The 22,448-nt window shown below is 42.4% G+C and overlaps 2 protein-coding genes across 3 annotated transcripts; one reads left to right on the forward strand and one right to left on the reverse strand.

Annotated features, from left to right (window-relative positions):
* The first annotated feature begins 508 nt into the window (after nt 1–508).
* On the forward strand, nt 509–5,455 carry irf10 (interferon regulatory factor 10). The gene is made up of 8 exons (XM_063888661.1): nt 509–1,232; nt 2,189–2,384; nt 2,636–2,712; nt 3,238–3,295; nt 3,581–3,673; nt 3,766–4,152; nt 4,345–4,463; nt 4,913–5,455. The coding sequence occupies exons 1-8, from the start codon at nt 1,068–1,070 to the stop codon at nt 5,015–5,017; spliced, it is 1,200 nt and encodes a 399-aa protein (XP_063744731.1). The 5' UTR covers nt 509–1,067; the 3' UTR covers nt 5,018–5,455.
* On the reverse strand, nt 5,448–21,410 carry zmp:0000000926 (genetic suppressor element 1). 2 transcript variants are annotated; one of them, XM_063888519.1, is made up of 3 exons: nt 21,056–21,410; nt 7,335–9,088; nt 5,448–7,207 (listed from the first exon to the last, which is right to left on the reverse strand). In XM_063888519.1, exons 2-3 carry the CDS (start codon nt 8,928–8,930, stop codon nt 6,737–6,739), a joined length of 2,067 nt encoding a protein of 688 aa, XP_063744589.1. In that variant the 5' UTR covers nt 8,931–9,088; nt 21,056–21,410; the 3' UTR covers nt 5,448–6,736. The 2 variants fall into 2 exon arrangements, with proteins under 2 accessions (XP_063744589.1, XP_063744597.1); XM_063888527.1 differs by lacking the exon at nt 21,056–21,410 and adding an exon at nt 11,940–12,182.
* Between the last annotated feature and the right edge of the window lie 1,038 nt (nt 21,411–22,448).

A 22,448-nucleotide genomic window follows, 5' to 3' on the forward strand; every position in this document is an offset into this window, starting at 1 on the left:
TTACAAGCTTGACGTTTTGCACCTTCCTCCTTATATGGTGTTACTGCTATTTATTTCATGACATAATCTATCTCTAGTACACAGTTGCTTCGTTTATAAATAACAAGACATAACAGTAACCAACAACACAGGTTCACACTGCCCTCTGCTGGGCAACACTAAACTGTTTGTCTACTCATCGTTATCACAGTATGATCCCTTTGTCGTAGATAAGCGATGTTTTATCTAACTGAACTTTGCATTTCTATTGTCTGCCTGCCTGCTTTTTTCACATAACACATTTTCATAATGTGTGAAAAAACGAAACCTCTCTGGTCAGAACCATTAAGCCTGCATGGAGGAGGCGGAGCTAAACAAAAAAAGTCCCTTACACCCACACACTTTCATATTCACATGTGTGTGTGTGTGTGTGTGTGTGTGTGTGAGAATAATAACGCTTACTGGTGCTACCATTGCCCACATGCTGACTGCTGTGGGGGGAAATGGAAAAAGAGTATTTTCCAACAAAACTTAATTCAGTTTAGCAGTTGTGTTGATTATGATGGTGACCATCATAAATACATGCTTTGATTTGCCTTAAGTAATATTGACTCCAATACAAACCAAAACTTTGCATTTGCATTATACATGTGTGTGGGAATTTCTTTCACTTAAACACAGTCTTCCACTGATCGAGTGAGGGACCTGTGTCAACCTTCCTCATAAAATTTCAGTTTACGTGTAAAATGTTAAACTTCAGCTGCATACGCATGAGGAAACCGAAAGTATCAAAGGAGCTTCACGCTTTCGCTTTCCCTTCCAAGAGCGCACTTACATTTAGTTACGACTTCTGCATTCACGTGTGAGGATTGTCTGTCTACAACTTTTTTTTTTAAAACACTGCATATTATTATTTGACTTGATCATTGTAGAACTGCATTTAGAGGCTTGAGTAGGATCAGAATGAAATATTAATAGATGGATTGTTTTTCGCCTGCAAGGTGCGTACAGGATTAAACTGCTCACATGCATGTCTGACATTTGGAGTGTTAAGTTTTGTTTCTGTAAGACAGCAATCAGTTTTGGAGATGGTAGCTAAGATGCACATGAAAGAGTGGCTGGTAGCTCAGATACAAAGTGGGACATATCAAGGACTGTGCTGGGAGGATGAGGACCAAACCATGTTCAGGATCCCGTGGAAGCACGCAGCCAAGAAGGACTACAAGCAGACGGAGGACGCAGCTCTCTTTAAGGTCCATACTGTTTTATATTAACCTAAAATGTGAAAGATATGGTCAAATAGTATCGCGTATTAAATGTGTTAGGCGAAACAAATCAATGTAGGAAGTTCAGGCGAGTGTTGTAAAAGCAGTTTGATGAAACCATTATTTCCCTTTTTGGCCATATAATAATAGTATTAATATATGGCCAAAAAGGGAAATAATGGTTTTCAAAAAAGGTCTTCAAAAAATAATTGTATTAATTTAATACAATTATTTTTTGAAGACCTCTAACAAATCCATACATTGATTACCCCCAAAATAATATTGAGCTACTTATGTTAAAAACAGGATTATATTAGGCCTTCGTATTTATTAGTAAAGTTGAAATTCTAGCCCAGCTGTTTGTTGTCTCTCTAATCAGTAGTGCATATTTTTCAATTTAAAATCCCATATCAATTTTCTTTAAATGGCATCAAATGCTATGTGTTACTTCATTCGTGCTCTGTGTTGTGAAGATATACTTGTATATCCTGATCTGTTATCATGTTGCACAGGTTTCAATTATCCATGGAGCAGAGGTTCCTACTTATACATTTTTTCTAAATGTGGTATCCCATTAAATAAGATTAGCTTGCCTCCAGGATTTATTTTTTAAATTGTTTTCATAAGTCTGGAAAAACAGTATTATTATTGGTTGATTGGAGAAGTGTTGAATGAAACCTTCACGTGCTGTAATACATTTTAGTTCAACAATTCTACAAAAGTTATTGTTGAAACTCTAAGAACATTTATTTTTCTACTTCATATGGTTAATACTTTTAGGGTTGTCCTTGACTTAAAAAAACAAATACTCAATACTTGAATAATTAATACGTTAATTTATTGAATAGATCTGTAAAATAAAGGATAATCTCAGCTGATTAGGACACAAACATAAATGATTATTTTTTTAAATAAATGAATAACATGTAAATCTTCACATCCAGGCATGGGCTGTGTACAAGGGAAAGTACAGGGAGGGCAGAGATAAAGCTGACCCCACCATGTGGAAGACCCGTCTCCGCTGTGCACTCAACAAAAGCACAGACTTTCAGGAAGTCCCTGAACGCAACCAGCTGGACATCACTGAACCCTATAAGGTCTACTTTATCCAGCAAGATCAAGGGTCAGTCAGGCCACAAGGTGAACATGACCTGAAATGGTCCTTTCCTTTTTACGTTGTTTTATTACTTATTGTACATTGTGAGCTTTGGTGTAAGAAAACAATGCACAACAATAAAAAGCGACTTTATGCAAACAAAGCAAGGAGTGAAATTATGTTTTTGTTTTCATTCTCCTCTCATTAGCTTTTGACAATACAAAAAGTAGATATTTTTTGATAGCATGGCATTTCTTTTATTTGCTCTCATTTTTGTTCCCGCTGCTCTGCAAAGAGTTTTCCCGGACAAAGGATCAAGTGTACATCCAGGCAAAAAGGTCTCCAAGTACCGCAGGCGTTCTGGACAAACCGGTAGGTTAAAACTTCAATTGAACTAGCATACATACACAACATTTACATTAATCTACTGCATGCTTATTTTAAAGTTTCTTTACATGTTCCCTCTTTCTGTCAGTGTTTAAAGTTTTTGAAACGGGTGGATATCCGGGAAGGAAATCTGATTTTGTTGGCATACATACAACAACCCAAAAGGAGACAATTCTAGTGAAATTTTACAGAGGAAGTATTTATTCTTAGTCTCTCCTGGTAAATCATTTCAATTTTGAGTCACAATGAGCCAGAAATGTTCAAACCCTACAGTGTGTCTAGCAGGTTTAACTATGTTTGTAATTTAATGCTTGGACTTTGTATTAGTGCCAACATTGTTTTGAGCTGTCCACATCTATAGAGTACTGTAACTTTGCTGAACACGGTGTTTTTTTGGCAGCAGAAAACGTTTGGGGTGTTCGGGAAAATCAGCTTAGAGTTCTCTGATCTCTCCAAAAAACAATCTAATCTTCCCTGATATTCTGTTAAATGTTGTTTCTGTTTTTGCAGCTACATTTTCAAAAGGAGTTGTTTCATACTAGTAACGAAGACATGAAACCACTGACTGGTAAGGGTCACACGAACTTATACTGTTATTTTTATGGATGATACGAAGAAAAGACTAGGAAACTATAATTATTCAAGTCATGAAATGTTTATCATCCCTGTTAAAATCTTTAGCCCATATGGGCGAATTACTTCAGTCCTTTGGGCAGAATTGAAAGAAATAGGACCTAAATACTGCCCCGTGTTTGGCCCACATCCAAATCTTGGTAGGAATTTTACTTGTAAATGTATATTTTATGGTTACAATGTACAGTATTGATTGAATAATCCCTCTACTCTGCTTTAGATGATCACATGTATTGTGAGCTCACTGAAAAAAAGACTGTAAATCAGAGCCCTGCGCCTACAACCTTTCTTATCTCGACACATATTGTATCAGGTGAGCTCATGGGATAATGCACATAAAGAAACAGCTACTTAACATGCCACAGGCCTTCGCACTGTATGACCTGAATCACTTTGTGTGTGCAGACTTTCGTATGCAGGTGACGCTGTTGTACCAGGGCCATAGGGTGATGAAAGTGACCACCAGGAGCCCAGAGGGGTGCTTCATCCTACAGGGCCGCGTCCCCTTGGGAAATGAACAGATCTACGGGCCCTGCACTGCCCAGCAGCTTTCATTCCCTTCCCCAAGCTCTGTATCTCTTCCGTCGTGTCTGATTGAAGCAATGAACCGCCTTCTTTGTCATCTTGAGCGGGGTGTGCTATTATGGGTGGCCCCAGACGGGGTGTTCATCAAGCGGTTCTGCCAGGGCAGGGTGTACTGGAGCGGTCCCATGGCCCAACACACCAACCGGCCCAACAAACTGGAGCGAGAAAAGACCTTCAAACTGCTGGACATACCCACATTTCTCAATGGTAAGAGAGTGCATGCATACTAAATCATAATATCATCATCATAATACAAAATGAAGTATCAGCCACTAAGAAGCAGTTTTTAATTCATTAGCTGCCCGTTAGTCAGACAAATTGTTTGGGATACATTATTTCTGCATGCAAAGAGGTACTTTTTTATATTGAATTATTTCAATATACAATGTTTTTGTACAGATCTCCAGGGCTGTTTACAGGGGAAGGGACGTACACCTTCTTATGAGATTGAGCTTTGCTTCGGAGAGGAGTACCCAGACCCCGACATATCTAAAACCAGAAAGCTGATATTGGTGCAGGTTGGTTATTTGATAACATGTACTATTTTAATTGTTGATGTTATGTTTATCCTCTAAATAAGGGATTTAGTTTAGAAGTACATTACTTTCATATTTTTCCTCAACTATGAAACTTTGTAATGTGACATTGAACATTTTCTAAACCAAGTTGGACGCCTTATCAGGTGCAGATTTCTTTGTGAAATTACAATTGCAGTTTGATTCTGTAACATACCTGCATTTTAAGTTGTATATTTTGTTGAAACTTTTCTATGAAGTTAAATAACACTTAAAGTGGTATAATGTAATCAGTGTGTCATTGTGATTTGCAGTCATGTGTTTGATCCACCATGTAATTTAAGACACAAAGAATTTGCAATTCTTCACTAAATGGAAGCGAAGCTGTAATATTGTCATCGACCAGTAGAGGTCCTCATAAGCATACTGATTGATACTGTCCTGTTTGCCAGGTGGTGCCCTTATTTGCAGTGGAACTGATGCAGAGGTTCAACTTTGTAAAGACTGAGAAAAGGCGACCGATTCTCACCTCGAACACCGAGGAGAAGAACATGTAGGCGGATAGGGGAAACTCGAGCAAAGGGTTGTCCATGAACAATATAAAAGCGGGTAATTGAAGCTTTATTCCTTACCCTGTCATCATGAAAGATAGCCTTTGAACAGAGCAAACAATATATAGAGTATTGAATAAAGAAACAATCATGGTTTTGCATTAAATATATTTCCTGTGATGCATAAAAGGAATTTCTTTATGCTTATATATTTTTTATCTAATATTAATTTCATTTATTTTCACCAAGCAGGTACACTGAGTTTTCAGCTGTTGTAAAACCAGACATCTTGTTTAACCCATAAAACTTGTGATAAGATTGTATTTATGTAAAAAATATGCTTGTATTTTACGCTAACCTCATATTCAGCATCTGCAATACATAATAATTTAAGTGTTTAATACATGCAGAGAATAAATTCACACATTTAATTAAATCTATAAAGCTTTTTTTCCTTTATTTCTAGCGGACATCATTTAACAGATTCACAATTTTTAAAAATATACATTTTTTGTAGCTATAACATTTTAAAAGAAAAATCCACAGGTAAAGTTTTTTTTTGAAAAAAAAACAACAAAAAAAACACAAAAACTAAAGTGAAAGAGTGTGCTGAATCAGAGGAGATACCCGTATCTGAGTTTAAAATACTTTCATCATTTTCCCTGCCTTCAAACAAATACAGTACATAAAAAAATGAAATGGGAACAGAAGCGTACAATACACAGGGGTCAAGAGTATTCACAAAGCATCATGTTCCAACTTGTTACTAGCACCATTACTCGTAAGCCATACTGCACTTCCTACTCTTCCATCATAGTTTTTAATGGAAAAACACCATGAGTGTCGAGGCGATGTGGCACAGACCTGTCTGTGTGGGTGGGATTGTCTGTTACGCAATTTTCATTAGTGTTCTCCCTTTCTCAGAGATAATGTTAAGAACATATTGGAGGGTAATGCCTTGAAGAACAATCATTTGTTTTTAATGACACCCAGTGATGAGAATAAAAAAGGCTATAAGTTGCTCATACATTCAACTTGCCTGCCTAAGCCGACATGTAGACATCGGCTCAGAAGCAAGACAATTAAAGAAACAAAAATGCATCGCGAAATCGACAAAGAGATTGCATTAACTCTGTTTAGCATATGTACTGTATTTAACATCTGCAATGTAATATATATAGTCAACCTTTGTTCATATATATCTGCAGTTCTTCAATAGCGTTTACTTTGATAACACTGATTGAAAATCAATACCCTGCAGAACACACTGTCCTTAAGTAGGTTTGTGCGACAACCATTACAAAAACAGTGAACACAGACAAGTGCTTGATTGTCTCACTAAATGTCTTCAGTGTCTGTAAGGAGCTATCTAGGGATCCTTCTGCTGCTGCTCCTTTTAGGGCCGTGCTAAGTAAGGATGAGGGGAGGAAAGGAAAGGAGAGGAGAGGAGAGGAGAGGAGAGAGGAGAGGAGAGGAGAGGAGAGGAGAGGAGAGGAGAGGAGAGGAGGGTGCAACAAGGACCAGACTAGGGAGGAGGTTAATACTTTGGGCAGCAGAGTGGACACCCGTAAATTGTGTTATTTCCTTTTTTTGTAATCCTTCCCTGCAACCCTACCTTGAGGTCTCTCCATTGTCTTCTTGGTGGGTGCAACAGAGACTAGGAGGGTGTGTGTGTGCTTATGTGTATGTTTAAGTATGCATATATACGTATGCATTTCCAAGTCTCTACTGCCACTTCATTAGCTTGGAGCCATGAGGTAAATCCATGAGGCTTTCATCAGTGCCGGTTGAGGGTAGGGTATCCGGGGCAGACCAGCGCCGTTTTCTCGGACGTTGCTGCTCCTGAGCGGGGAGCTCCGCAGCCAGCACCCTCTGAGGGGTTGGTGCAGCAGGAGGTGGGTGGTGAGGAAGAGGGGGAGGAGGAGGTGGAGGTGGCATCTCCTCCCTGTGCAAGCTGCTGGGTTCTCCTGCAGCCCTTGGGGGGAGTTGCGTGCGATGGGCCCTGGAGCCAGTACGCGTGCGTGTCCGGTGGGTTTGGGTGGGGATGGGGGTAGGGGTGAGAGCCAGGCAAACATCCCCCTCCATGAGCTGGCGACAGGGCAGGCCGTACAGCTGTGTGGTTCTCTGCGGGCAGCAAGAAGACCAGCCTCGGTCCTGCACAAAGAACGGATACTCCACCAAGACCTTCAGCAGCTCCTACACAAAACCAAAACACTGTTAAACACTCAACAAAGAGGGATTTAATGTCTGTAAATTATTATCAGAAAGTTATTATCACCTCAATTTGACTTAGGTGTGTAATAACGTGTGTGAGAAAGCTGACCTGAGTGTTGCGGTCTGTGAGGTGGACCTGCAGATGGCTGAAGCCCTGTGCGCTGCTGGGGGAAATCAGCAGCACGGTGCAGGTGCTAAGGTGAAACTCAGGGGAGGTATCTGCGCTCCTCAGGAAGTCTTCGGTCCGCAGCTCCTCGACTTGCTTCAACCGACCACTGGCCAACTCAATCAGAGAACCCTTGGTGAAGTGAGGTAGGAGCGAAGGGGGAGATGGGTGAAGGGCCGGGGGTGAGGTGTGAGAATGAGAAGGAGATAACTCTCTCCCTCTGTCTCTTTCTCTATCCCTTTGTCTCTCGCGCTCAGTGTCTCTTTCTTGGTCTTTGTCATGTTGAAGGTGCTTTTCTTTGTCTTTACCTCGCTCCCTGTCCCTTTGTGGGAGTTTTTCTCTGTCTCTTTCTTGGTCTCTGTCCCGGTCTCTTGGTGACCTGTCATGGCTGTTAGGCAGAACCAGGGGGGAGTGAGGGGAGTTCCTTACATTGTGCTGCCTGGGTCCTGGCTCCCTGTGCAGGTTGTACAGAGCGGTTCCTGAGGGGCTGTAGAGCGGGTAGGGCTGGACCTGAGGGCTGGGGTGGCACACCGATCCTAAGGAGTAGTAGATCTGGGCCTCAGCTGGTGTTACCCCTAGGGAGTCCAGTAGTCCCCCTCTACCTGCCCTGGGGACTGGTCCCAGGGGATGTTGACTGGAGGAGAGTAAGCTGGTCTTAACTATCCCGTGTGTATGTCTGTCCTGCAGTGAGGAATGTGTCTCGTGGCCCTCCTGAGCTAGAGAGTCTGACAAATATAGCCCTCCAGTATGGACACGGGGTGTTAGATCCTCCTGCTGTCTCCGTCCACCGTTTGTATGGGAGCTGTGTGGACCGATGTCCAGCCTGGTTCTGCTGCTCTCGTTCCCATATTCTCCTGAGAGCAGAGGCCTGGAGGTTGAGGCAGTCCTGCTGCCAGGCCCCTCTAGGCCGTTGAGCCTCTTGCCCAGGTATCTATGTCTTGCTTCAGTATAGCTTGGATCTTGAGGGTAGAGAGAGTGCTGGCTAAACAAGTATGATGGAGAGAAGAGAGAGGAACTGTTGTCCCGCCGGCCACTGTTGATGTAGGACCAAATATCTCTAGAATCAGCTGGGTAGGGAGTCTTGAAGGAGGAGGCAGAGGAAGAAGATGGGGAAGGTGGCAAGGATAAGGGGCCTTCCCCTCTGATCCACCTGGAGTGGTGGGGCAGTGCGGAGGAGAGAGGATCATCTCTCCAAGCAGGAGACCCTGAGCCCCTCCTCTCTCCAACCTGCCCTGGAAAAAGGGGGAGGGAGACAGAGGGAGAGTAGCCCAGGTGCCATGGTAGAGGCAGGGCGAGGCCTGGTGCTGGAGCAGGAAGGGGTGGAGGAGTATGTAGGAGATGGGGGCTTGGGTTGATCAGAGTTCGGTCCCTGTCGCTGGCCTCCCTGCCTCCCTCCCCTCCCCCTGTACTGGACCGACTCCGGAGTGGCACAGGGGGTTTAAACTCATCCAGAGGGAAGTTGTGTTCTGACGATCCTTGACGAGACTCCCTTTTTTTGGGAGGGAGGCACTCTTTGCCGCGGTCGGGGCTGGGATTCATGGGTGGGCTCCAGCGGCACTGGGGGCCCCCTGTGTGTGGGTGTAGGTTAGGTCACATGGGCCTCACGGGAGAATGAGGGGGGCAGACAGAGAGGGATGCTGCTACACAGCATCACTGTCAGATCACTGTTGATTCTTTACGATTGAAGCGCCACTCACCTAGAGAGAGGATGAAAGAGGACAGAGATAGAGAAGGTAAATAGGAGGAAAAGGACAGAAAAAAGAGATTTAGTAAGGACACAGAACAGTCTGCCAGGTCCTGACTTCAGTTGTAAGACCTAGCTGTCAGTCCAGTCAGACATGCAAACAAACATTCAGCAACATCAGACAGATGGCCAGAAATCAGCCTGTGACTCTTTTATAAAGTTCTTCAAGAGGTTAGAAACTCGTAGCTTTCTGATTGCTGTAGCTAATTAGTCATTACCTATGTGCACTGCGGTGGGACTGAAACTACCCAGTTTATTCGTTTCATTCAAACACATTACTCCCACATGTGGACTAAAAATATAATTTGCAGCCAATGAAGTTCAGAGGCAGCGCAGTATGTGTGTGTGTGTGTGTGTGTGTGTGTGTGTGTGTGTGTGTGTGTGTGTGTGTGTGTGTGTGTGTGTGTGTGTGTGTGTGTGTGTGTGTGTGTGTGTGTGTGTGTGTGTGTGTGTGTGGAAAAAAACACACAAAGAGCGCTCACAGCAGGAGAGTTTTCATCTCTGACTCTCAGGGGATGATTGGAATATGTAGATATGTTTTTTGTACCACTTTCATGAACCACCCCCACGACACCCCCGGGTGTTCTCTGTATTCTGCGGTGTATGAGCTTACTACTAGCACCCCCCATCCCTTCTCTTTCAGACAAGCACACGGACAGTTACAGACACACAAATACTCCCTTAGGCGGCAGTACTTACTCCCCCAATGATAGGCAAAGCTGGTCACCACCCACCCAAAGGCTGACAAAAACACTGTTGATATTACCAACAGTTGTTGTGGATACAGGATATGTGTCTTCGCATATTAATTGTGTGTCACAGCAGGGGTGTGGAGAAATGTGTGTGATTGTTATTGTGTGTACATGCATGTGTGCCATGTTTGTGTGCTTGTGCAATAATTAGATTTTTTTTCAAAGAGAAATGTGTGATTGTGTTTATTTGTTTAGGTCTCTGTGTGCATGAGTGTTTATGTTTGAGTCCTCAAATGTGTCAGAGATTTTGCAGCCTTGTTTCATTCAGTGAGAAGTGCGGGGGAGCTCTACTAATTCTTCAAACGTTTTAAATGAGCTCTTTTGAAACGATGGTTGCCGCGCGGCCAGCCCAGCTGTTCACTCTACCACCGCCACCACCATCTCTGCTCCCGCCGCCGCCACAACACCACAGCACTATGCTGCCACTCAGGCCCGCACTCACCCGCAAGTCTGTCTCAACAGCCAACTCCCTGCCGTCTCCCCATCCACCACATTGTCACCATGGCAACTGTGTCCACACAGACACACACACTCACATACACTTGGTTGGAGAGGTTAGACGGGGATACTCCATGGAGAGGCTGGTAAACTGTTGCTCATCAAGTGACTTGGTCCAAAAACAGAACAAGTGTTAGAGTGGAGCAAGCTGTTTGTGCATCTGAGTGTAAAACTGAAAACTGGGAGGTGAGAGGAGGGAGATTTTATTGTCCCAGACACTGACAGGACGGGTGTGATGTTGTAGAAGGTGGGAAATATTTATGACAGACTAACTATTGGGTCAACAAACACTTTACAGTTGTGATGTAAACCTCGAAAGTCTAATTTAGGTGAGTGGTCAATTCCCCTGAAAGATAAAATGGCCTTATTTGAGCAAAAAAAGCCCAGTGACTTTTCGGATAATTGAAAACTGCTATTCTTTAAAAAAAACTGCCTTCAGATGGCAGCAGAAATCAGATTTTTTTAATGTAAAAGACATACACATATTTATCTTAAGTGAATTATTTGTGATGATCATATTAAGCTAATAAACCAGTTAATATCATGAGCTTCAGAACCTGCGCAGTGAAGCGATTCTTCGACGGAATACAAAAATATAAATGACAAATACATTTTTAGGGTGATCAAAAACACACTTTTCCAATACATGTATAGCTGACCTTTAAGAACTTATAAAATCCATGAAAATATCTTAAAATGTAATGCTAAATTTAGCCAAAGTTTTTCAAAGTACTTCATTTTGTCCTACTTAACAAATAAATAAAAGCTGTACTCTATTTTGGCTGTACACAAATTTGTCTCGAATCCAGATTTCACAAAATTAAAAAAAACTTGGTTTCCATATTTATCCTCAGATGACCCTGACAGCCTTGTAATTTCGTCAGCCCTTATACAAAAGGTTTTCAGAGTAGAACTAATGTAAAACTTGCCAAAAGAATACAAGAAAACAAATAACACTATTTTGCATGTGGAGGAGTTTGCAGAGAAACGTCTTTTAACAGAATACTCCTACACCGTGGAGAGATGCACGCAGAGTTAAGCTGGAGCTCCTGTGCTTGTAGAATTTAAATACATTAAAAATGTATGTGAAAATGTAAATGTCTCATTCCTCCTCAAGACGCTTTAGTTGCTATGTGAGCATGATGCAATCAAAAAAAATATATAGTTAAAAAGCTTAAAACTGATTCAAAAAATATGTTTTTATATTAAATTGTAAAATGTTTACATTCCTGAACTTGCTCTTAATTAATTGTCCAATTTGACCTGTAATTTTGCACCACTCCACATCATCCCGCCTTTTCTCTACATGCATTTCTCAGGAGAACTGTCAAACGGGTCTCTTTACTCTTTACAGCAAACTTAACAAAAACCGGACTACCAAACATTATTCTCTATTTTTGCTAGTCATATAAAACCTCAATTGATAGTTGAGTATGCTACTTGCCAAACAAAAGCACTCAACAACAGCCCTCTTAATCCAAAAGAACATTTAGAGAGTGTGGGAGCAGGCGGCAGGTTGATGGAGTTGGTTACTTGTTGTGATGTCAGACTGACCTTAGTGCAGGCTGAGCAGACGTCCCAGTCTTGGCAGTCATTCATATTCCAATCCTCCCTGGGTCAACCCACTCCTCAGCTCCTCACTGTGCTACACTGCTCCTCCACAGCACTGCCGCCACTCACAACACCCGCAGATATCAGCAGCCTCCAGCTACACACTGCCTCTGATCTCGGTACGCATTGAATAACACCAGCAAGCCCACCAAACTGAGGGAAAGAACTGAGTGCCTGCTATCTGTCTCTGTGTCTGCTGTATATGTGACTGTGTGTGTGCCAAGAGTGTGTGTGTGTGTGTGTGTGTGTGTGTGTGTGTGTGTGTGTGTGTGTGTGTGCGTGTGTGCGTGCGCGCGTGCGCGCTTGTGTGTTTGTGCTTGAGTGTGCAAAGGGCTGAGGAAATGAGTAATATCTAGCAGTGAGAAACATGTCTGCTATGCAGAGCCACACAGGCAGACCAGTTGCTGCTGCCGCCCACTTGCTTTAATCACTGTGAGGGATACACACATGCACACACACACACACACACACACACACACACACACACACACACACACACACACACACACACACACACACACACACACACACACACACACACATACACACACACACACATATATACTATATCGGCACAAACAAACACAGATTATATATCGGGCAGTATATGTTGACTATATGCCGCCTTGTACTGGTGGAAGGTATGGTTTCACCAGGTAATTGTATATTCATTAACAAATCAATTAATAATTCATTACAAATATTAAACTATTTTTCCGAAGACATTTTGTCATATATAAGAGGGGGAAGGATGAAGGGGAGGCAGCAGAAAGACATTCGATGACATCAAGGCTCATCCTACACACTCTCAGAATTAGGCTTTTGCTGCTGCCTCTGACTCAAAACTAAACCTCATATTTATCAAACACACACACACACACACACACACACACACACACACACACACACACACACACACACACACACACACACACACACACACACACACACACACACACACACACACACACACACACACACACACACACACACACACACATACATTGTACATGCTCTCTTTGTTTTCATCTGAATGTGTGTCCTTTGTTCTCATCAAAGCACTTTTGCACAAATCTGTTATTAAAAAAGAGATGTATGAATACGTTTTGATTTGACCTAATATGTATGTTTAATAGTAATATGCCTCACGCAGTGCAAGTGAAGTGTGTTGGTATGGCTTAATAGGGCTGAATTGGAGAAATCAGTGTTGTTCAATAACAGCAAGAAATCAGAAACCTGTCAGAACAGAAACCGTTTGAAATATAATAAACAGGCACAAGGTTAAAAATGCAAGGCAATGCAAATAACACCATTGGCTCCTCATCAAATAACAGGGCCAAACCTCGGTTCAAATAAGCTTACGTTAATTACCAGTGCAGAAATGCAATAAAGGAACAAACATGTAAATTGGAGCACAGGGAGAAATAGGATTTAATGAAGCAATTAAATCATTATTGGTGGTGAATTGTAAAATATCTGTACGTGCTTTATTTCTATGAGCAATTCAACCTTTCAAACAGAACAAAATGCAGACAAGCATCTTCCAATGTTTTTCAAATTAGATGTTACCCTTTTCTAGCATCCCAACCTCAATGGTTTGGTTTCAAACTAATTGTATTTAGATGTTTGTGCAGACACATCAGCATGAAGGCCGAATTGAAACCCTCTTAAAGTGTTTGACAATTGTCAAGTTAGTCACCCGTTGACATTTAGGAGATTCGTTTTCAAACTGAATGTTTCTGTGGTTGTGTGGGCACACGCGCTGACTGCTCTAGTGTTTGCTGTATGTGTGTAGATCTATTACAGATATCAAAGCTAATAGTATTTTAATTTCAGAGCATATTGGATAAGATTTAATATTATTGTAAGCTTGTTTATATTAATAGAAGGGCCACTTTGTGATGAAAAATGGAATTGTAATTAATATTTAGACTTGATGAACAAAAAGTAACAACAAAATACAATTATTAGAAGTTGTTAATAGAAACAAATAAAGAAAAATGAATCTGTTTATGATAACATTAATTTATATTCAGTTAAAATGATCAATAAGCATAGATTTGTTTTTATCTTACTTATTTGTACTGTTTGTTTAAGGATTAAAAAAAAGCTTCTTTGAATGAAAAGTTTGCGGCATTTAATAATCCGGCTAGTTAACAAAAAGGCCACATGTTTGCAAGCTGTTAGATTATTAACAATTTATACTAAGTGGTCCTGTACGCAATAAAAACAAATACATATCCTACATAAATAACATGTTTTATCCAAATGAAATGTAAAGAAGTTAGTGAGAAATGATCATTTGTAAATTAAGCACACTAAGGTCATAAATACAATGAAGTGAAGCATATTCAATTATTACTTCCTCCTAAATATCATGACATCTCTAATCAACGTAACGTTAAAAAGAATTGTGATCTACATAATCTACATAATTGTGTATTCGATGCTTGATATAAATTTAGATGTGCAAGTCATAACGGAAGAGGAGAAAAGAGACAGGGACCGGTGACATCAAAAGGGGGTTTACGACAATATAGAGATATACAAATGACTCTTGTGCTACTCACCCATGCATGCTTTGATATTTATCGTTATTGAACAAGCATACACACAGAAGGGAAAACATTTACATGAATAAAAAAAAACGCACAGTGGAGTCGCACTGTGCTTTCAATCATTTATGGCACCGCTGCAACATTTGCCGCACTCTTTCTCCATCTAACGGTTGCTGTTCCTGTCTGTCTGTCTCTCTCTAGCTGTGCACTATTTCATCTGCCCATCACACACACACACCCGCAAACACACACACACGAACACACACACACACGAACACACACACACACACACACACACACACACACATACATGCACTCACAGGGTCAGGCTTAGACAAGAAAGGTTAGATGAGTCACACTTCAGCCGAAAAAAATCATAGTGGTGGGAGTGTTAAGTAGCAAAAGACTTCCACAGGTGAGACTGTAGAGACTGGATTAACTTCCCTCTCCTCAATTTCTTAAGAACATAAGACATGGTTTACTATTTTATGATCTTTTTGCGTGCAACCAAAACACCATTCTGCTTCTTTTCTTTTTTTTCCTTCCTCATGCGTAGCCTCGTGTGGGGTGTCTGATCACGTTTCAGGCTGAGTGGGGGATCTATGATGGACGTCTGATGCAGCAGAAATTTGTTGCTGAATGTAACAGATCTGAACAGAGGGGAGAGTAGAGGAGAGTGAAGGGGGGAGGGTGTAGAGGACACATATAGATAGATAGGTAGATAGTTAGATAGGTAGATAGGTATATAAGAGTTGAAGTGACGGCAGGAGGTGGTGGGGGGGAGGAAGGGAGTACTACTAGCCGTGTGTGGTGGCTTACTCCACAAGGAGCCGAGCTAAGCTGATAAAAGGACTGGGTGATACGGGCGATAGCTTATTGGGCAAAAGGCCAGGTCAGCCTTCAGGGCCGTGACCCTTTCTTCAACAAGATGAGCCAGCAGCTCTGCACGCAAAGACTCATTCTAAGATTGACTCCATGTGGGAAATGTGCTCACTCATGACAGACTTGTACACATTGCCGCCACACAAATTGTTGAGGAATAAGACCAACAGTGTGAGCCATCAGTGCAGCAAAAATAAATTGAATACCGCTTTCTGAAAAGCAGAGTTGTAAACAGAGTGTGCTGAATATTGCCTGAAAAGAGCTGATTGGAGGAGAGTAGAAAAGTGTGGGTCGTGCAGACTAGAGGGTGACGCCTAATGTATTGCTGGCTTAATCCTGGTACAGCCTAAGGAAGGCTTAGTATAGTTCTGGGAGGAAATCCCCCTGTGTAGTGGTACAGGCCATTAGCCCCTTGGGTATAAATAGGGCAGCCATGGCTCCTTAAGCTGGCTTTTACGCAATATCAGTTAAAAATATGACTTGACTAATTACGTGCAGGTCAGCCAGTCAGCAGAAGCAAAAATTCCTCCTCCTCGTGCTCCTCTTCCTCTGACCATGGCAGACTGCTGCAGTGTGTCTCTGCTACACAAACGCATACACCGCCTGCACATGTAAGTGTGCATGCAAAGGTCAACAGGGAACAAATGGAACAGTAAAGAGGTATTCTTCAAACCTTGTGGCTGACATTTTCTGAGGCAGGTGTCATGTTGTTGTCATTCAATGACATTTAAGTGTCTACTGATGGGAGTTTCATTTCTGCACTTTTCCACTGTCTCAATCTGAAAATGTTCCTCTCGTGCAGGATCTGCACCAGTTACATTTTTAACCATAAGGAAAGGGCTTTGGTTACATTTATTGGACTCATGAATCACAAAAAAACCACTATCAAATGGTCACATAGCAAGTCTTATGTCATGTCAAGTTTTGCTCATTCATGCATTCTTGCTGCTAACTTATTTTTTAGTTTTCTAACTTTGTACATGCTCAGCTTCACTGGCTCACAGGTAGCAGTCGCTCTCACTATAGTTTGTGACATGTCTATCTCAACTCAGAGCCCTTGATGCGAGTAGTACTCTCACGCTTTGAGATCAGCGGCTTCCAAGGGGGGTTGAGGGAAGAGGAGAGCGGAAACAGAGAGAGAGGAAGAGACAGCGGGACTTGGAGACAGACACATTCTGATGGGTGTAGAAACAACGTGTGTGAAAAAGGAGAGAGATTACTTTTCATTCCAAAGATTTGTTGTTTTGGCTTTGTCCCCTGGCGACTGACAGTCAAATTGTGATTTTTTTGTTGGTTCTCAGTTTATCAGCAAAATGTCAGCAAGCTGTAAGCAAACATAGTGATGACTTCTCCACTGAGAGAGCATGGCCAGGTCTCCTGTTAGAATTTCAAATTCATTTTCAGAGCCACTGTCTAGACTTGTTTCATAGATACTGTCTGGAGTACCTTTATCACTGCCGGCATTCAAGGCAACATTGCTATACACTGCCATTATTGCTTTTGCTCTACAACCCCTCCTACACCAAATCTGCTGCCGAGCCACACACAGTCACAGCCATTTACTCAACACACGGCTCATGCTGTTTGTTATCGAGGGTGCTGTAAATTATATTGAAGTAGGATTGAGTGGGCTTAATGCTTGTTTTCAAAATCAAAATAGGGAGAGTCCCACTTGAGAGAGAACCTTTATCACGTAGCAAGTTCATCATCTCTGCTAATAACCACAAAAAGCAGTCAAATTAAATTAGAGAAAGATTTTGCCGAGTGGTTTAAATGTTGCAAGTGATAAATACTAGGAATGAAAAGGCGAGCATCACAGGGAAAGGGAAGGTAATACATCCACTTCAGGACAGGCTTTCAGGACACTATTGATGCTATATGCTACAGGATGTCTCAGATGTTACACTTTCAGGGCAGTGATACCGAATCTGATACTGTGCAATATCTTGTTTTGGTGCACGTTGAGTCCATCTGTATGAAGGAGCAGATTAAATGATGGGCTACAGCAGGCAAAGAGGGCGTGGGTGTAAGTGGTGGGTGGCAAGGTTGAAAGGTCATTGACCCCTATTGTAGATAAAGCATGGAGGAGGAGGAGAACATACACAAAGGTTGCGGGCCAAGGCTAAAGAAAACGATCTGTAGGAACACAAAGAGCCAAGAAACAGCTCATATAACTGACAGATTGCGTATGAATACACACTCACGCACATTTATGAGCATACGCATTTATTATTTTCAGCCATAAATGGGTCTGAATGTAAATGCTTCCAGCATCCTCTCGTGGGACAACCTCATCGGCAGGTGTGTCTGTCACCTTTAAGTAGTCTGGCACCGTGTCAACTGTATTCAAACACCTGCCTCTGTTTGGGATTATTTATTCCTCTCGTGGCTCCTCAGCTGAACTCCCAAGCCAATTCTCATACCCTTCAACTGTGAGAGTGCTGATCTGGGAACAGCTGGCACGAAGGTCCCCTTTTCTGTTTCAAAAAAGCCTTAAACACAGGACTAACTCGCCATCAGCACGTATCTTTGGAGGGGTTTGTGCATTATGTTGGATGTTGGATGAAGAGCCATATATTCCTGTGTTGACACATCACAGATACACATTGCTTGATTTTCAGTTCACTTTAGAAATACTTAAATAATGTGAGCTTCACCTTTTATTACTGAAGTCAAGTAGAGTACAACATTTGGAGGGTATGGAGGGTATGATATGCACGATGATATGCAAGTGTGTGTTGGCCTTAATGTAGGTGTGGTTTAGAGTGGCAGCCAGGGAGAGAGATTATCCATCACACACCCCTGATGAGTGTTTCCCTGCTCTCTGAGAGCCTAAAGAGGAACAGGGTGATAGAGAAAATGCATACACAAATAAGGTCATGTAAGGTTATGTAGTCTCAAAGGCTTAGCATGCTGTGCCCACAAAGAGTTTCAAGGGGTGAAAAACAGGAACTTTTCTAAGAGAAAAACAAGTAACATACAGCGATCCACACACACACACACACACACACACACACACACACACACACACACACACACACACACACACACACACACACACACACACACACACATCATGCACACACACACACACACACACACACACACACACACACACACACACACACACACACACACACACACACACACACACACACACCACGCACATACATGCGAAGCACTAACACTTGGTCTCAGTGTGAATATATCGTTGACTCTTAAGTTTTCCCTCTTTGTTTCTTTTACTTGTAGGTCCCCCACCACTCTCCGTCTTTCCCTTTCACTCAACTGGCTGGCTGTTTGAGAGCCACACTCGATGTGGGTGAGAGTGCTAGAGCAGAGTATGTGACTGTCAACAAAAGGTGCACAGGGATTGTGTGTGTGTGTGTGTGTGTGTGTGTGTGTGTGTGTGTGTGTGTGTGTCTGCCTGTCTGTGTGTGGTGCTGTAGGTGGAGAAACACAGCAGGGCGTGAAGGAGCGCTGTGATAATGACAGGCCATGCATTATATAACATGCATATTGCATAAGGAGAAGATTATTTTAGGTCCAGATATTGAGTATTTATAAGTAGTTTTTTTATGTGGGTGATCAGCACTAGCGCTCTCTAAGTGGAAAGATGTATGTTTGTGTAGAAATGTTCTGAAATGTGCTAATTTTTGTGGTTTCTTTCGAGGAGTGTGTGGGTGTAAGTAAACTAAGTGTATTATGTGTTTGTAAGTAGGGGGCATGAATGTTTTGAGATTTCTTTCATAGCTATCTGCATATCAAAACAAGTATGTGGGAATGTTGGCACATTTGTGTTCAATGCGCATAAGGGTGTCTTTATTTCAAGCTCCCACTCATTATCACTTTTAGACTTCACAGACATCCACTTGAAAGGGGTGCATTCTCCTTGTTGGGCGCAAACCTTGTAAGTCCCGGTTTGGATGATTTTGAGCTTGCGTTGAGAAAACACACACTCCTCTATGGGCTCAACAAGTTTAATGAAGCCATTCCGACACAAGACCACAGTCCTATAGGATGTGTTGTGTGGAGTCACAGAAGTGAGGCAGAGCTGATACAGTCTCAGTGTGCCACTGCCTCCTCTGTGCGCCTCGCTCCATGCAAGAGTGTGCCCCTGTAAAAATAGACCTCTTAAAGGGCCAGCAGTCACTCAACCTTCTCCAACAAGAGGCCTGTTCTGCTCTTCAGGGTGACAGTACTCTAAGAAACATGGGATGGGAGAGCAAGCAGTATATTTCATTCAGCCTACAGAGACAAGTTGTATTTCTGTTACCCACAAGATTTAGAAACAGATAGAAAAACATACCATCATTCAGTTTTCTTTTTCATCGTTCCATTATTCATGAGGGCATTTCTCTGGTACATAGTGAGAGTCATATAAACAAAGGTTTGTATCAGTCGCTTCTATCAATTTTAACACAAGAGATCTGGGTTTTAAGGCCACCTGATTACAGCTAGAGCCCCACCTTGTAAAAACGGACATTTCTCTGAGCAATCTCTCAGTGACATAAGACTTCCTGTACACTCGAAATGACCGTCCTTGTAATTGAAATAAGTGAATTAAGTCTGTGGGGACAAATGTTGTACATCTCGCTTGAAAGACATCTATAGCTGGGATCTGTTTGAACCTGTGAAATGTTCCTACATGCAGCATATGGGATATCACTGCAGCAGAAGTAAAGCGCCTGCCGTAGCAGAAATAGATATACAGAACTCATAATCATGCATCTGCCGTAGTATTTTTCCATCGAGAATGGCGAGAAATCAGCAGGGCTCTGAACATCGCTGTGTGACAGAGGGATGCAGAAACAACACATTTAGTCCTTGACCGCAGGGTTTTGTAAAGTTGTTTTAAAAAAGGAAAGGTGCGTTGGAAGTTTTTTCATGTTCTCTTATGTACCCTGTGCGTTGGTTGAATAATAAGTTAGACTACAGATGCCTGATGCTCCTGCACACCTGTCTTTAATTGCATGAGATCTTCCCCAGACTTTCCCCAACATCTGCTCCTCCTATTTTCTTTCTCCTCCTCCTTCTTTCCAAATTTTCCCTGGCTTGACTAACCCCACCCTCACCAATTTCATATCAGTCCCTCTCAGTTTAAGCGGTCTCCTCCAGGGCCCCTGGCTATCTCTGGACCAGGGCTATTTAAGCCCACTGCTCTAATTATGAACGTCCTGATCTGCCGTCATGCTGAGTGATGAACCTCCACCTCTCTCTAGCTCTCTTTCTGTCTGTCTCCGTCTTTTTCACACGCTTCTTGTCCCTGGATCTGACACACTCTCCCTCTTGTTCACGCTCTCTCTGTCATACCCATCCATGCGCACAAACACCCCCACGCACAGGTGCCGACTTACATAGCGTATACCACACACTCATTCATACACACATAAACATCCACCTATACCCATTTTGAACACATTTCTCACCTATAATCAACCCAGCTCACTCTCAGGATGACATGTACCTACAGAAACTCCTGAACCTGTGTCATCAGAGCATTCAAACAAACACAGCTCAGTTTATTTATCCCTTCATTCAAAGTTGTTAACACACCTGCACTCCCTCTCACACTCACACTCACACACACTCAGAGGAGGAAGCAGTGTGATCACATACCTCACCGGGTGCCTTTGGGTAGCAGGTATCAGAGAGTTTACTCATTGGATCAGGCAGCAGCAGGCACGTTGGAATATCCAGTTTTGAGACTGCGAGTCTCTTTCTCCTCTCTACTGCTCAGCCTTCCCTCCCTTCATCCTATTCCTGCCTCTCCTCCTTCTCACTCTCTAAACGCCTCTTTACTCTCTCTCCCTCTAACTCCCTGTGAGTGAGCTCTCTTTCTCTCTCTCCAGCTTGCTTGATCTCTCCAACTCCCTCCCTCCTCCTCTCTTGCTATAAGTGACACACACCTTCTATCTCACCCTTACAACTTCAATCTACACTCATCCCTCTGAGTAAGACTCTCTGGCACACAGTGACACTTGATAACTTTTTTCTTTCCCCTGCCTAATATGCTCTCTCTCTCTCTCTCTCTCTCTCTCTCTCTCTCTCTCTCTCTCTCTCTCTCTCTCTCTCTCTCTCTCTGTCTCTCTCTCTGCCTCTCTGGGAGTGTATAATTAGACAGAGCTCAGTGGTAATACAGTCAGGCTCATTGTGGGAGCCTTAGCATTGCTGCTCATGTTTGGCTGATAGCCCAGCGGCTTCACTCATTAACCTCCCTCGAGCTGCAGAATGGACCAGCCCACGGCTCGTGCTATTTGCTGCAACACCTCAGCTTCTTAGCCCACCAGCCAATCGCAGCCCAACGGGTTGATGGGAAAGGTGTGCTTGCCGGGAATACATTTACTGTAGCTGAGAGAGTTAAAGATAATAACAAAGTTTAGACATGTTCAGGCAGATGATGTGCTACACCAGCTGGTCAGATCTGACACATTGAGGTTTGTATTACAGTCATAAGGAGTCATTTCTCTTTTTTGCTTATTCACTTGGTCATGATCTGCATGCAGTGGCATCATGTGCTTTTTTGTTCAAGCAGGAAACCACAAAAGACCACTCACACATTGTATTGTGAAACCTCTGTGAGGTATGGGAATGTCCTGTCTGTGTTTATGTAGCATTAAGTCATATGCTCTCTTTACTATACTTCATGCCCCAGTTCCCATCATATGACCTGGTATAAACTTTGAGTAACTGGCATTACATTTTGGACTATGATCATTTTCTTTTAGATTAGATTAATTTCCAAGTGTTTAGTATAGTTGAATCACATCCAACCTTGCCTGAATTCTTGTGATTTATATCTACATTTTCTAACTCGTCGACAAATATTTGCTTTGAAGCTTTAAACTAGACAAGTACTTTCACTATCTTTTCCCCTTTGTCAGCATGGGCAAAACATTTGACTCAGATCCAGAGGTGTCAGGACAGGCCAAGTCACATGACCAGCTTACAGGACTGGGATCTCCACAGTACAAGATCAAAGGGAGTTCGAATGACCTGCAGAGAAGTGAGA

This window comes from Eleginops maclovinus, chromosome 1 (assembly GCF_036324505.1).
Source record: "Eleginops maclovinus isolate JMC-PN-2008 ecotype Puerto Natales chromosome 1, JC_Emac_rtc_rv5, whole genome shotgun sequence".
Taxonomy (NCBI): Eukaryota; Metazoa; Chordata; class Actinopteri; order Perciformes; family Eleginopidae; genus Eleginops; species Eleginops maclovinus.

What these genes read in the sequence shown, in the direction of transcription:
- irf10 (XM_063888661.1), top strand. Translation starts at nt 1,068, where the DNA reads ATGGTAGCTAAGATGCACATGAAAGAGTGGCTGGTAGCTCAGATACAA. An exon ending in AGGACGCAGCTCTCTTTAAG is followed by an intron (nt 1,233 to 2,188) that starts GTCCATACTGTT and finishes CTTCACATCCAG; the next exon opens with GCATGGGCTGTGTACAAGGG. An exon ending in CTCGACACATATTGTATCAG is followed by an intron (nt 3,674 to 3,765) that starts GTGAGCTCATGG and finishes TTGTGTGTGCAG; the next exon opens with ACTTTCGTATGCAGGTGACG.
- zmp:0000000926 (XM_063888519.1), bottom strand. Translation starts at nt 8,930, where the DNA reads ATGAATCCCAGCCCCGACCGCGGCAAAGAGTGCCTCCCTCCCAAAAAA. An exon ending in TCACAGACCGCAACACTCAG is followed by an intron (nt 7,208 to 7,334) that starts GTCAGCTTTCTC and finishes GGTTTTGTGTAG; the next exon opens with GAGCTGCTGAAGGTCTTGGT.